General features: G+C 41.0%; 1 protein-coding gene across 2 annotated transcripts in view; it reads right to left on the bottom strand.

Annotated features, from left to right (window-relative positions):
• Positions 1 to 5,277: 5,277 nt before the first annotated feature.
• Positions 5,278 to 14,997, bottom strand: part of SYPL1 (synaptophysin like 1) — a 35,590-nt gene continuing 25,870 nt past the window's right edge. For both annotated transcript variants that reach the window (XM_073573586.1, XM_073573587.1), the window contains 2 exons: positions 11,472 to 11,654; positions 5,278 to 7,611 (listed from right to left, as the gene is read on the bottom strand). In XM_073573586.1, coding sequence (XP_073429687.1) covers positions 7,486 to 7,611; positions 11,472 to 11,654 — 309 coding nt within the window. In that variant the 3' untranslated portion in view covers positions 5,278 to 7,485. The remainder of the gene's footprint in view (positions 7,612 to 11,471; positions 11,655 to 14,997) is intronic.

Raw genomic sequence — 14,997 nt, 5'->3', positions numbered from 1 at the left:
CAGAAACAGAATAGAGTCCCTGGAATGGAGGCTAGAAAGAAATAACTTGTCTAGAGGGGTCCCTTGGGAGTATAACATTACCCGCGTGGTCACCACGGATGCAAGTCCTTCCGGTTGGGGGGCGCATATGGAGGCAATTCTGGTCCAGGGCCTATGGGAACGGGATCAAATACAAATGTCTTCTAATTTAAAAGAATTGACAGCGGTAGCACACGCAGCTAAAGAGCTCCTTATGTATCTACAGGGCCATCACGTACGAGTTCTCTCGGACAATCGAGTGGCCGTGGCCTATATCAATCACCAAGGCGGAACTCGATCCAAAACTCTGATGAATGTGGCAGGACAGTTGTTCCAGATAGCGGAGCGGCATTTTTTATCTCTCACGGCTCTTCACATAAGAGGGAAAGAAAACGTCGCGGCAGATTTCCTAAGCCGCAATCTGTTAAAACAGGGAGAGTGGACCTTAAACACCTCCATTTTTGTTCAGATCATACAGAGATGGGGTCAACCAGAGGTGGATCTATTCGCCACCAAAGAGAACTCAAAAACGAGACAATTTTGCTCCCTAAACCCCAGGGAGATTCCTCTGGCAGTAGATGCGCTACTAATAAAATGGGACTTCAGGCTAGCCTATGCCTTTCCTCCCCTATCTCTACTTCCTCTGGTGTTGAGGAAGATCAGGAAGGACAAGGCAAGAGTCATAGTCATTGCCCCGTTCTGGCCCAGGAGAGCATGGTTCTCGAACCTCAGGATCATGTCGATAGACGATCCTTGGGTTCTCCCGGACATCCCGGACCTTCTGTCCCAGGGCCCGGTCTTCCACCCTCAGGTGGCTGGCCTACATCTCACGGCGTGGAATTTGAGCGGTCACTCCTAAGGGGTAAAGGTTTCTCCCCAGACCTAATTGACACTCTACTAAAAAGTAGGAAAGTGGTGACAACTAAGATCTACGTCAGAATTTGGAAAAGATTCCTCCAAAGCTCAAATATAAATAATGACGATTCCGTCCCTATAGGCCAGATCTTGGAATTTTTACAAAAAGGGCTGGACCTGGGTCTCTCCACCAGTACCCTTAAAGTACAGGTATCTGCCTTAGGGGCCCTCTTTAGCTGCAGCATCGCTGCTAATTACTGGGTCAATAGGTTTATCAAAGCAGCAAGTAGGTCCAGACCAATAGTAAAGAATAGACTCACGCCATGGGATTTGAACCTAGTCCTCACAGCTATGACAGAAGTGCCATTTGAACCCATCTCGGCAGCCTCTATTAGGAGCCTGTCCCTCAAGATAGCTTTCCTGATAGCCATAACGTCAGCCCGTAGGGTAAGCGACATTCAGGCATTGTCCAGGCGCCCACCTTTTCTTCAGGTAAAAGAGGATAGGGTAATACTTAGACCTGACCCAGCGTATTTACCAAAAGTAGCCTCCAGCTTTCATAGGTCGCAGGAAATAGTCCTCCCATCCTTCCTCCCTAAACCAACTAATGAGAAAGAGAAGCTACACACTTTAGATGTTAGGAGATGCCTCTTAGAGTATCTAGCGGCTACCGATCCCTGGAAGGACAATGCCCTCTTTGTCTCCTACCAAGGCCCTAGGAAAGGTCTTAGGGTGTCCAAAAGTACTCTAGCCAGATGGATTAGAGAAGCAATCTCGTTAGCTTATACCTCAAAAGGTAGAGTAGCTCCGGAGAAATTGAAGGCGCATTCCACCAGAGCCATGGCGACCTCGTGGGCCGAGAGATCGGAAGTCTCCATCGACCAGATTTGTAAGGCGGCCACTTGGTCCTCTCCGAGCACTTTTTATAGTCATTATAGGCTAGACTTGGGTGCTTCTGCAGACCTCTCCTTCGGTATCAGGGTTTTGCAGGCTGTAGTCCCCCCCTAAAGTAGTGATTACTCTCTGTAATTCTCTCAGGTGGTGCTGTCATGGACGACCGAATAAAGTCTTAGTTACTCACCGGTTAACGGTATTTTTCGGAGTCCATGACAGCACCCGTATATTCCCTCCCTTAAATTTAATTGGGGTGTGCACGTCTATTTCTTGTATGCTCACTGGTGATAAAAGTTTATAATTATAAAGAATACTGTACATAAATCATGCATTAACCTTGGAAGTCTTCTTGTGCTCTGTAATCCAACTGATGCGTGGGAGAGGTGCCACCCTTTTTGTATCTGTAGGTTTCCTGTTCCTAAAGGGCGGCTCCCCGCTCTCAGGTGGTGCTGTCATGGACTCCGAAAAATACCGTTAACCGGTGAGTAACTAAGACTTTTTGCATCGCTTTATTCTGCGAGCTATAACTTTTTAATTTTTTCGCTGATGACGCTGTGACGGCTCGTTTTTTGCGGGACAAGATGACGTTTTCAGCTGTACCATGGATATTTATATGCGTCTTTTTGATCATGTGTTGTTGCACTTTTTGTTCGGCGGTATGATAAAAAACGAAGCAAAAAATGATTTATTTTTATTTTTTAAGGGGTTTGCTAAAGGGGTTACAGTTGTGGCCAAAATTATTGACACCCCTGCATTTCTGTCAGATAATACTGTTTCTTCCTGAAATTGATTGCAAACACAAATTCTTTAGTATTATCTCCATTTAATTTGTCTTACATGAAAAAACACAAAAAGAATTGTCCTAAAGCCAAATTGGATATAATTCCACACCAAACATAAAAAAGAGGGTGGACAAAAGTATTGGCACTGTTCAAAAAATCATGTGATGCTTCTCTAATTTGTGTAATTAACAGCACCTGTAACTTACCTGTGGCACCTAATAGGTGTTGGCAATAACTAACTCACACTTGCAGCCAGTTGACATGGATTAAAGTTGACTCAACCTGTGTCCTTGTGTGTACCACATTGAGCATGGAGAAAAGAAAGACCAAAGAACTGTCTGAGGACTTGAGAAACCAAATTGTGAGGAAGCATGCACAATCTCAAGGCTATAAGTCCATCTCCAAAGACCTGAATGTTCCTGTGTCTACTGTGCGCAGTGTCATCAAGAAGTTTAAAGCCCATGGCACTGTGGCTAACCTCCCTAGATGTGGACGGAAAAGAAAAATTGACAAGAGATTTCAACGCAAGATTGTACGGATGTTGGATAAAGAACCTCGACTAACATCCAAACAAGTTCAAGCTTCCCTGCAGTCCGAGGGTACAACAGTGTCAACCCGTACTATCCGTCGGCGTCTGAATGAAAAGGGACTGTATGGTAGGAGACCCAGGAAGACCCCACTTCTTACCCCGAGACATAAAAAGCCAGGCTGGAGTTTGCCAAAACTTACCTGAAAAAGCCTAAAACATTTTGGAAGAATGTTCTCTGGTCAGATGAGAGAAAAGTAGAGCTTTTTGGGCAAAGGCATCAACAGAGTTTACAGGAGAAAAAGAGGCATTCAAAGAAAAGAACACGGTCCCTACAAACATGGCGGAGGTTCCTGGATGTTTTGGGGTTGCTTTGCTGCCTCTGGCACTGGACTGCTTGACCGTGTGCATGGCATTATGAAGTCTGAAGACTACCAACAAATTTTGCAGCATAATGTAGGGCCCAGTGTGAGAAAGCTGGGTCTCCCTCAGAGGTCATGGGTCTTCCAGCAGGACAATGACCCAAAACACACTTCAAAAAGCACTAGAAAATGGTTTGAGAGAAAGCACTGGAGACTTCTAAGGTGGCCAGCAATGAGTCCAGACCTGAATCCCATAGAACACCTGTGGAGAGATCTAAAAATGGCAGTTTGGAGAAGGCACCCTTTAAATATCAGGGACCAGGAGCAGTTTGCCAAAGAAGAATGGTCTAAAATTCCAGCAGAGCATTGTAAGAAACTCATTGATGGTTACCGGAAGCGGTTGGTCTTAGTTATTTTGGCTAAAGGTTGTGCAACCAAGTATTAGGCTGAGGGTGCCAATAATTTTGTCTGGCCCATTTTTGGAGTTTTTTGTGAAATGATCAATGTTTTGCTTCATTCTCTTTTGTGTTTTTTCATTTAAGACAAATTAAATGAAGATAATAATACCAAAGAATTTGTGTTTACAATAATTTTCAGGAAGAAACTGAGTATTATCTGACAATTGCAGGGATGTCAATACTTTTGGCCACAACTGTAACTAATGGGACAATTCTATAGGGCGGGTCGTTATGGATGTGGCGATACCAAATGTGTACTTTTATTTTTTTTTATTTCCAAAAAATAAATTAGGGAAATTTTTTTTTTTTAATTTTGCGATTTTTTAAAAATTATTTTTACACTTTTTTTTTTTAACTTTATTACATTGTCCCAGGTGGGACATCACTGTCCTGTGACAGATCGCTGATCTGTCACATCACAGATCAGCAATCGGTCACAGGTAGTGCTGCAGGCTTCCTCCTTGCCTGCGCTTTGCAGGCAGGAGGAAGCCAGCTCCCTGCAGGCCCCCGTCGCCATATTGGATCCGGGGACCTGAAGGGAAGGAGCCCCCCGCAGCAGCGCTGCACATTGCGCTGCTGTGGGGGGCCTCAGGGAAGCACGGAGGGAACCCCCCTCCCTGCCGATGCTTCCCTTTAACCCCCGGTACACCGCGATCGTTTTTGACCACGTGGGTGCCGCTGATCGCTATGACGCAATATTCCGTCCATGGGAATTAGGTCCCAGATCACATGGTCGGAATATTACGTCCATTGAAGAAAAGGGGTTAAGCAGCCATAACCAGGTTTTCACTGATATGGAAGTATGAGGTTTGTTTTATGTGGAACAAAGTGTATTATGATAATGTCTATAATGCATTGTGGCATTAATGGCACTATATGTGTATATTCTATTTTACATAAATAGAATTTTTTCCCCCTTTATTGTTTACCTTTTCCAATGTAACTGGTGATAGGAGCCCCAGTTTCAGGGAAAAGCAGCCCACTACAGTGACAGATGTCACTACCAGAATTGATCAGTGCATGGCAGGACCCAGTAGCCAAGCTACTTTCAGGACCATGTGATAGCCAAGCCATACAGCAGCATCTGCAGAGCAGATGCTCCCATCTACTGCAAAGCGCATATTGAGCTATGCAGCAGGTAAGATAGAAGTGGTAATAAACCATGCCTGTCTTCTCTACGGCGGTAGGAGGACTGGATATGTTCCAGATGAAGTTAAAATTTCTAAAATCTAACAGTTTACAAGAGCGTGGGTTTAAATCCTGAGACTAGGTACCATAAATGTACAGTACTTGATTGGTTTATCCTGGTATGCTAAAATAATGGCAGCTCGCATTTAAAATAAAAAAAAGCTATCATAGTTCAATCACACATACACAACGGGTATTGAACAGTTTGTTTTAGCACTTCATTGTACGGATAACAAGAAAAGTAACAAATGAATCACCCATTTACAGTTTAACAGTGTTGTACAGAAGTAAAGTAAAGTTGGCAAATGATTATTGTAGATCTTTAGTATATAAAACAAAACACACTTAATGCACCTGTATTAAAAGAGTATTCTGTATTAGCAAATAAGCATATATTTTAATGCAGTAAATATTGTTTTTTGAAATAAACTTTGTAGGAATACATTGTTTTCAATATCTCTACTTGTTGTCATACAACAGAAACCATAACGGATCACTTCCAGGGAATAAAAATCTGTCTTGGTCACATAATGGAACATATAGGTGCACAGCCTGTTTCAGCAGTACAGAGGTAGTGGTGGGCATACGGCAGAGGTATGTGTGTGATGTGGACACATCCTAAACTGCGGTGGCTGTTAATTTCCCTGTAATCTTATTAACATACCACACCTACATTTTGTCACTACCTAAATGTATTGTAACAAACTGTGCACCTGCGTGACCATTATACAGGTCAAACTTTTGTCTACCAAAAGTAAATCTAGACTTATGTTAAGTAAACACAAACAGATACAATAAAGTAATTTGGAGACTAACACTTCACCATACAGTCAACATTTATTTGCCAGACTGGAATAACCCTTTAATTACTCTAACAGGTTATAAAGAAGTGCAAATAAAGAATGCATCTTTGCTTCTAAACAAGAGGAAAAAAAATCCAAAATGTGCTAAGGAAAAAAAGCATGTGCTCATAGTTATTGCAGAACATTCTTATTACAGAAAATAGTATTACAGCAGTTTGGTAATCTTAGTACAGTACATCAATGCAAGACGTTTGACATAGCTGAACCTATTTACATTAAGGCTTCACAAATTCTTAGTGTCACTTTAAGAACGTTGTACTTTAATCTTTGGATGCGGGCTAAGATTTTATTTTTTATAATAGCCATGTAAAAGACAAAAAAAAAAAAGTTTGCCAAAAGAACTATAACACTAACGCATTCACTGAGCCATCAAAATTCACTTCATACCAGAAGTAGATACAAGTGGTGTAACATGTACATTTCGCAGAAATTTTCAAATAAGTATTAGATTAGGATTACCCCGCACTGCCCTATATTTGGACTTTTTACATAACATATTCCTATTAACAGATTCTGATTATATATTTGGCACGAGACCAAATATTTAAAACCATATAATCAGTAATCACTTACTATTTTTCTTGACAAGTAGGACGGTATGCAAGTAACACATATTGCACACATTCTGAAAGCCTGAGTTTAGTAAAAAACAAAAATTGCATTCTTTGGAGGCTTTATGACATCAAAATAGCAATTCTCATACCTTTTATACTGTATTATTTTATCATTTGGTTGAAGCTCAATTAGTAATTAACAGTTTTCCACACTGTAGTGTAAGGAATTTGTTTATACACACTGTTCAATATTAGAATACAGGGTTGTCTCTTACTTTATGCTGGGTTTAGACATGCTGGCCATTGAAAACGAATGCCGACATGCAGGTCAAATTGGCAGGCGGCTACAGTTCCAAGCACACAAAACGATTATTCTGTGCGCATAGAACGCCATCGACAGCACATCTCGTTTACACAGGACGATGTGCTGCAAATAATGAGGATTTTTAAGCAAGCTTAAAAGTAATCTCACGTGAACAACAGTTTTGCTTGTTCGTTAGGATTTTATTAGACAGCTTGTATGGGCAGATAGTTGGGAACAAACTTTCCCTATAAAAGCTTGCTCCCCCAATTATAGACCTGTCTAAATGAGCACTAAAAGATGCTGTTGTATGTAGCATCATTCCATTTCCATTCCTTTAAAAAGGATTGACTTTATAACTTTTTTTTATTCATATACTTTAGATGGAAGTATTATTTGAAAGTAATGTCTCAATTACATTTTAGGTACTGAAAGTGAGGGGTAACTATTTTGACATTTTATATAGGAGGCAAGATTCACCTCCAAATGACCTTTACCATGAAGACGTACTATTTAATCACATTGTAAGGCTTTTATATAACTTTTATAAAACAAGAACAAATAAAGTATCACTAGCTCAGTAGAAAATTCCTAATTCTACCCATTTTTTTGGCTACTTGCACCTAAGACAAAATTGGCAAGTTTTTTTTTTTTTTTTTTAATAGATGGACGTTTGAACTTTCGTTACATCGAAGAAGGTGGTGGGCCTTGTTCAGGGTTGTCTGGCTGTGGTGGAGTGTGTAGGTTGGTTTCTTTATAGGCAAACCATGCATTTCCTGCCCACAAAATCAAATTCAAGAACCCAAAAGCCTGAAAAAACAAAAACATGCAATTAAAATCAGTTTGAGAAACACAGGTTATACGGCATGTAAGGTCAATATATTTAAATGTAATTTCATGCAAAAATTGAAAATCAGCACCAAGCCAAATTAACAGTACTTGTAACCTGACCTAACACTTCTTGTGTAGGAAATGCATGAACTGTTGATTGCAGATACAAGAAATAGGTCAATGTAATTTTTAGATAATTTTATTTTGCAAACTGAATAGCCACTGCTATTACATTCAAGTTTCCAGTGATCATCAGTGCAGTGGAGTCATTGTCCATTTTGATAGAGTCGGTATAAAAAGGACCACCTTCTAAAATATATAATAACGTGGGTACAGTAGTACAATACAGGATGTGCTGTAAAGGTTTTCATTTCAGAAACTTATGAAATGTCCTATAAATGTCTGTTCTGTTCCTGATCTAAGGATCTCAGCTTTTAGTGATGAATCTGTGTTGCACTTTATGTACATGCTCGGTAGTGAGGAGTGCTGAGTCAGAGTCGTGGAGTCGGGAGTCAGTGAAATTGAGGATTAGGAGGTTTGGCTTACTGACTCCACAGGCCTGGTAGTCACACTGGTCACTAGAGCAGAAACAGTTTTGTTTGAATTCAGGGATAGGATCAGCTGCTTATCTGAAAAGGAGTCAACGTATTGATTTTAATGGGAAATGCTCAAAATAACATTGAAAAACAAGAAAAACAACCTCATGTGCACTATAGGTGTGCTTGCCCTATGAAATCAATATGAAGACAATTCAAAGTTGGAGTGGTTTCAGAAGTGGATTTTGTAGCAGAATCCACTTCCAAATTCTTGTCAAAAGATGTGTGAACATACCCTTAAAATATATTTGTCGTGAACATACCCTTAAAATATATTTGTCTCTAAAATATACCTTAATGCTACATATATATACACATACACACACAGCGGTGTGAAGAGAAAAAAAAAAAAAAAAGTGTTTCCCCCTTATTTCCTATTGTTTTGCATGTTTCTCACACTTAAACGCTTCAGATCAAACAAATTTAAATATTATTAGACAAAGATAACACAAAATGCAATTTTTAAAATGATGGTTGTAGACACACAAGGGCTGGGGGGGCAGGCTCCCCAGCTCACCAACCAAAACTGCATGGACCAGGGATCGTCTTGTCAAATGCCCATTCTCCCTTTAACGTGGGCATAACGCTACTCAGACAACACAGGGTGAGGGTAAAACAGTGCATCAATGCTTTATTGAACCATAAAACAGGCAGATAACATGTAGAACAGTCCCTGCAAAATACCCAAAGATGGTGCACATTACAGAGTCTCACCCTTCCGCTGACTCTCTGGGATAATGGCAGCTGTTACTTCAGAGATCCCAGGGTTGACTACGCTGCCTGTGGCACACACAGAAAGGAGGTAATGACAAGCTTAAGATGATGACAGTCCATTGAGGTACAAGGTCAGTTGACTTGAGGGTCACAACCTGGCTTCTCCGAACATATCCATTGTGCCAGGAAACGGGCAAGTCCTAATCCTGACTTTCTCCAAACATATCCATGGTTCAGTATCTGTATTCTTCCAACTGGGGCAGAGGTCCCCTAGATTGTTTCTGGTAGAATGATAGACCCGTGTCCCTCGTGATGGACCCATGATGTATTGGCAGCTGTCTTGTAGGGTCTTCTGGAAGTTTGGAGGTCTTGGCAGAATCTCTGGCTGCCTCCCTCTCTTTCTATACAGAGGTATGTAACCTATTTTTATACTTAACAAGTGTCCATTATTCAGTATTTCAACTCCTGCAGGCCCTAGCAGTGCAAATATTTAAATAGGAAGGAAAAAAAAACAAACATTCTTTCCATCTCAACAGTTCATTTGAAGGCCTTCGAAAACAAAGTGGCAGATTTTCTAAGCAGGGAAAACATCTGGTCCTCCAGATTGGAACTAAATCCAGAGGTGTTTCATCAGCTAAACTAGAGAAGGGGTGTTCCACATATAGATCAATTTGCAACACAAAGGAATTCAAAATTAGCAAGTTTCTTCTACATAGACCGAAGAGACAAACCAGAGGGAGTATGCCCGTCTCAGAGTTGGGAAGCAGATCTTGTATATCCATCCCCCCCATTTCCTCTTATACTAAAGGTCCTGAGAAAGATCTAAGAGGATCGAGCCAGTTCCCCTTCTGGACAGATACGACCTACTGTGTGTCCCAGGGTCCCCTCCTACTCCAGGATACACACTTTCTACACCTGGCAGCCTGGATCCGGAGAGGCAGATCACAAGATCCAAAGGACTGTTGGACAGGGAAAAAAAACATGCAGGCAAGTAGAAAACCGGTAACTTCAGCCATCTCTGCCAAGGTATGGAACAAATTTTGCTCATATGTAGGAGAATCCATCACAGAGTCATCCTGTCCTGATATTCCTAAGATCCTAGAGTTCCTCCAGATAGGATTCGAGAAAAGCTTAAGGCCTTACAGATTAAGGATACAGATATCTGCCAATAGCACTTTTCTAGATTCCTGCTAGCAGGCAACCTGTGCGTTACGAGATTTATTAGAGCAGTTACCCGGTGGCAGTCACCGCTGCAAGACAAGTAGGGAAGATCAAGGCGGTCAGAAAGGGATCATTATCTACTGGACCCTTCTTTCCTTCCGAAAGTGGGAACTAAGGCAAATTTAAACAAATAGATTGTTGTAACATCTTTTTGTCAGCTACCAAGGAACGAGAAGGAAAGGTTATTCCACACTCTGGATGCAAGAAGATCACGGACACGAAGTTCTTCAAGCAGAAGTACCAACCTGACATGTAATTTGGTATTTCTCCTGTCGTGCTCTCATGAGGGACGCCCTAGGAAAATATAATCATAAAATGTTACAGTTGGAAGGGACCTCAAGGGTCAGTGTCCAACCCCCTGCTCAATGCAGGATTCACTAAACCATCTCAAACAGATTTCTGTCCAGCCTCTGTTTGAAGACTTCCATTGAAGGTGAACTCACCACCTCTTGTGGCAGCCTGGTCCACTCATTGAGCACCTTCACTGTCAAAAAAGTCCTCTCCAATATCTAATCTGTATCTCCTCCCTTTCAGTTTCATTCCATTACTTCTTGTGTTTCCATGTGCAATTAGAATTAGTCCAACAGGTAATTGTATTTCCAGGAGTCCATCATGACAGCACCATACCATTCCCTCCCCTGAATTTCAAATACTTATGTGAAATTAACACGCGTGTGTGGGAATGCAATAAAATAAAGTTTCATCCATCCTGGTGTGATGATTGGTAAAACACTGAGGGTAAGGTGGAGTGGGGGCTTTTAACCTCTCATGTGTTTCCTGTCACTAGAGGAGGAGTAGGACTACCTCCTGTCGTGCTGTCATGATAGACTCCTGGAAATACAAATTACAGCTAGGACTAATTAATATTTTCCCTTAATAGAGATCTTCATTTAAAAACTGCATTTTGTGTTTCCTTGTGTTATTTTTGTCTATTTTTTAAATTTTTTGGTGATCTGAAACATTTAAGTGTTACAAACTGCCACGCACACAGCTAAAAATTGTTTTTCCAATTAGGTTTCACTAAAGGGAATTAGGGAGAAACTTTTACACCTCCAAGCCATTTATATGAATGTATAGTTCTTTAAACGACAAGTTGATCTCTTTAGGATTCCAAAAGCAATGCTCTAAACCGCAAGAAAGTGTGTGTGTGTGTGTGTGTGTGTGTGTGTGTGTGTGTGTGTGTGTGTGTGTGTATGTAGAGGAAGCCAAAAAATACAAACTCCATATGGCTGCATCAATGGAAGGAGGTCACAGTCAGCAAAGTGAGGAGATTATCTCTTACAGAGTTATGATGTACAATATACATACCACGGAAATGTTTAGACTTCCCATGCGCGATTCAGATTCTGGAAAGCACTGGAATTTTGGAAGACACTGATGTGATGCAATATGCTCTGGGTTGGTTGCGATTTTAATATCAGTCAATCCTTTAGCCCATGCAGAGGAACTCACAAGCCACATAAAGGCAAAAATGACTGTTATGATGAAATCCTTAAAAAAATTAAAATAAAAAAAAAAAAAAAAGAATGATATGGTCCATACACAATTTTTTTTTTTTTTTTTAATTACAGAGCAAATTACACTACAAGGCAACCAGTTAACAGATTTATGTGGCTGAAGCCATTGATGTGTTTACACAGCTCAAACATTAGCTAGGAACTGAGGAAAGTCAAAGGGGCAGGTCCCCCGTGATCCTCTCACCCCTAATAAGCCTCTTAGTGACAGGGCCAAATTTTTAAAATATGACAGTTCTGGAATGTTTCAACATATCCCACCGCTTTTGAGATTTTTTCATGACACATTCTATAATAATGGTCAATTTGAGTCAATACTTGTATAAATAAACACAAAACATATCAGAAATTTGACAAGTCTCTAAATACTCGTACTAGCAATTTTCAAACTTTGAATGATTATCCCTTTAATTCAGAGTCAAACCACACAAAATAGCTAACATTTACATCAGGTCTACGTTACATCAGCACCTTCTGTAAAATGTTCTTAGATTTTGTTAGAATCTTCCAAGCTTTAACACTGTAGCAGTAATTTTTCACAAAAACTTTCAGCTTTTTTGGGGGACCTATTCAGTCTTGAAGTGACTTTGGGACACCTATATATTAAAACCCCCCAAAAAGTGACACCATTTAAAACAAAACAAAAAAAAAAAAAGTAATTAATGCAAAGTGGCATGACTAGAAAGAAAAGTTATTTATCCCCACCTAAATATCACTATAGCTGGCCTTTGCCAGGGCAACCAAAAGAACCACCATGATCTCAGGGTGCCAATGGGGTTACATAGGAGTCTCCACACTCAACCATCTAGATGCTACAGTCACTGACAGCAGCACTGAAGGGATTAATCTGACACTGTCCCTGCCAACTCTGATCGTGACTGATGCAGCTGCTGCATTTTCAATTATCGGGGTATGCTATTCACTTATCTCTCAGGTCAGTTTTAAGTCGCCCACACCTGGTATGAGATACTATATCACTTCCCTAAGCCACTCCCTTTTAATCAAATAGGAGAACAAGGAAGTAACAAGGGTTTGGAAAATGGTCATATAAGAAATGGTAAGAACATACTTCTGAATGCAAAGCTTACTTACCACTAACATCCATCATATAATCCAAGCAGCAATAAGAAGAAGAACGTAGATCATTAGTTTCCTTTATTGTATGCGCCTTACAGCACCAAACTCAATCAAGGAGAAAAAAAAAGACAAGCCATCTCCCAATATGCCCTCGTTTTCCAAGTGCCTATTGTGCACTATGCTGCCATTAGTACTACGAATATATGAACTGTCCTAACCCGCCATCTTCCTCACAATCCTGTGTTAGGCAGTAGAAAAGCGATTAGTGCTGGGGTCCTGGCGTGAAATCCCACCGAGGATAATATCTACAAGGAGTTTTTTTGTGTGTTCTCCCCACGTTTGTGTCGGTTTCTGCCATGTTAGAGTATGCTGTATTCCTCACACACGCCAAAGACATATTAATAGGGCATGTAGATTGTGAGTCCCATTGGGGATTCTGTGTTGAGGCTACTTAGACCTGAAATAACATTTTCAAATTGGATACAGACAAAAGTGGAGCTTGATGAAAGGAATAGCTTTTTTAGGAAAGCAGTGGGTCGACAAGGGGATACTCTGATAATTAGTAGAACACATTCCTTTGTACATGTATAATCCTTTAAATCAAGTATCCAAGAGTGATAATCATGTACAAGAAGTATAAAACTAACCACAGTTTACATTCTCTCAATGTTAGATGGGCATCAATACAGGATGTGCTTATTTTCTGTGACTTGAAACACATTTTAGGAAATTAAAAAATAAAAATGTCCAACTGGTGAACAATGGGGAGATTCTTGAATGCGCTGCAGAAATGCTGTATGGAAATGACTTGGGATACCACCATTACCTGGTAACAGTCAATGTAAAAAAAAAAAAAAAAAAATTCCCCTGCACCGACTCCAGTTCAATTTGAGTCCTAATTGGTGGCTGAAATATTTATCATATGCTAAACAGGTGCAGAAATATTTGGACAGTGACCGAGCCTTCATTATTTGGGTTCTACATGCCACTATTTAAAATCAAACAACTTAGATGCAATTGAAAAATAGACTTTCAGGTTTAATTAAAGGGGTTGAACACAAATAATCTGGGAAATGTTTAGGAATAGCAACCACTTTCTACAAAGCCTCCTTATTTCGGGGGCTCAAAAGTCATTGGACAAATTAACTTTACCAATAAATAAAATGTTTATTTTTACCACTTTATAGAGAATCCTTTTTAGGGTATGTGCACACGGTGCGCATTCTGCTGCGGTTCCGCAGCGTTTCTGCTGCGTTGTACAGTACCTTTATTTACTATGGAAATAAAAAAAAAAAAAAAAAAAAAAGCTGTGCACATGCTGCGGATTTTTCCGCGCGGTTTACAATCTGCAGCATGTCAATTGTTTGGTGCAGAAACGCTGCAGTTTTACACCTCATCCATTATGAGGTGTAAAACCGCAGGGCAAAACTGCAGGCAAAACTGCAGATAAACCGCAGGACTTCTGTCCTGCGGATTTACCTGCGGTTTTCTCTATAAAATCTGCACACCTAAAAAACTACGTGTGCACAAAGCCTCAGGCAATGACTGCCCGAAGTCTGGAAGCCATGGACATTACCAAACTGGGTTTCCTCTTTTGTGATGCTTTTCCAGGCCTTTACTGCAGCTGACTTTCGTTGTTGCTGGTTTATGCGCCTTTCTGTCCAAGTTCTGTCTAAGGCTAGTTTCACACTAGCGTTTATGAGCGCAGCGACGGCCTACCGGCGCATGACGCTGCAAGCGCCCAGCGTCCCCTATCTTTATCCTTTTGACGGTGCGCCGACCTGCGCCAAACGCAACCTGCTGCAGTTTGGTTGTGCCGGCGCACCGTCAAAAAGGCGCATGCGCCGCCAAACGTATACTGCGCATGGCCTGCGCCCCCAGTGATAAAGATAGGGGACGCAGGGCGCATGCAGCGTCATGCGCTGGTAGGCGGAGCTACCGGCGGAGGCGCGGCAGGGGGCGGGTCTTAGCGGCGGCCGTGCGCAGGCCGTCACTGCGCTCATAAACGCTAGTGTGAAACTAGCCTTAAACATGTGAAATACATGCTTAAAGGGGGATGAGATCTGGTGAATAACTAGGCATTTACAGAATATTACACTTGCTTGCCTAAAAACAAAAAAAAACAAAAAAAAAAAAAACTCCTGGGTTACTTTTGCAGTGTTTGGGTTATTTTATTGTCCATCTGTACTGTGAAGCGCCATCCAAATAACCTTGCTGCATTTGGCTGAGCAGAAAGTATCGCC

This window comes from Dendrobates tinctorius, unplaced genomic scaffold (assembly GCF_039654945.1).
Source record: "Dendrobates tinctorius isolate UK_male_01 unplaced genomic scaffold, ASM3965494v1 ptg000035l, whole genome shotgun sequence".
Classification (NCBI taxonomy): domain Eukaryota; kingdom Metazoa; phylum Chordata; class Amphibia; order Anura; family Dendrobatidae; genus Dendrobates; species Dendrobates tinctorius.
Note: the sequence above shows the minus strand (reverse complement) of the source record. Positions and strands in the feature narration are given on the sequence as shown.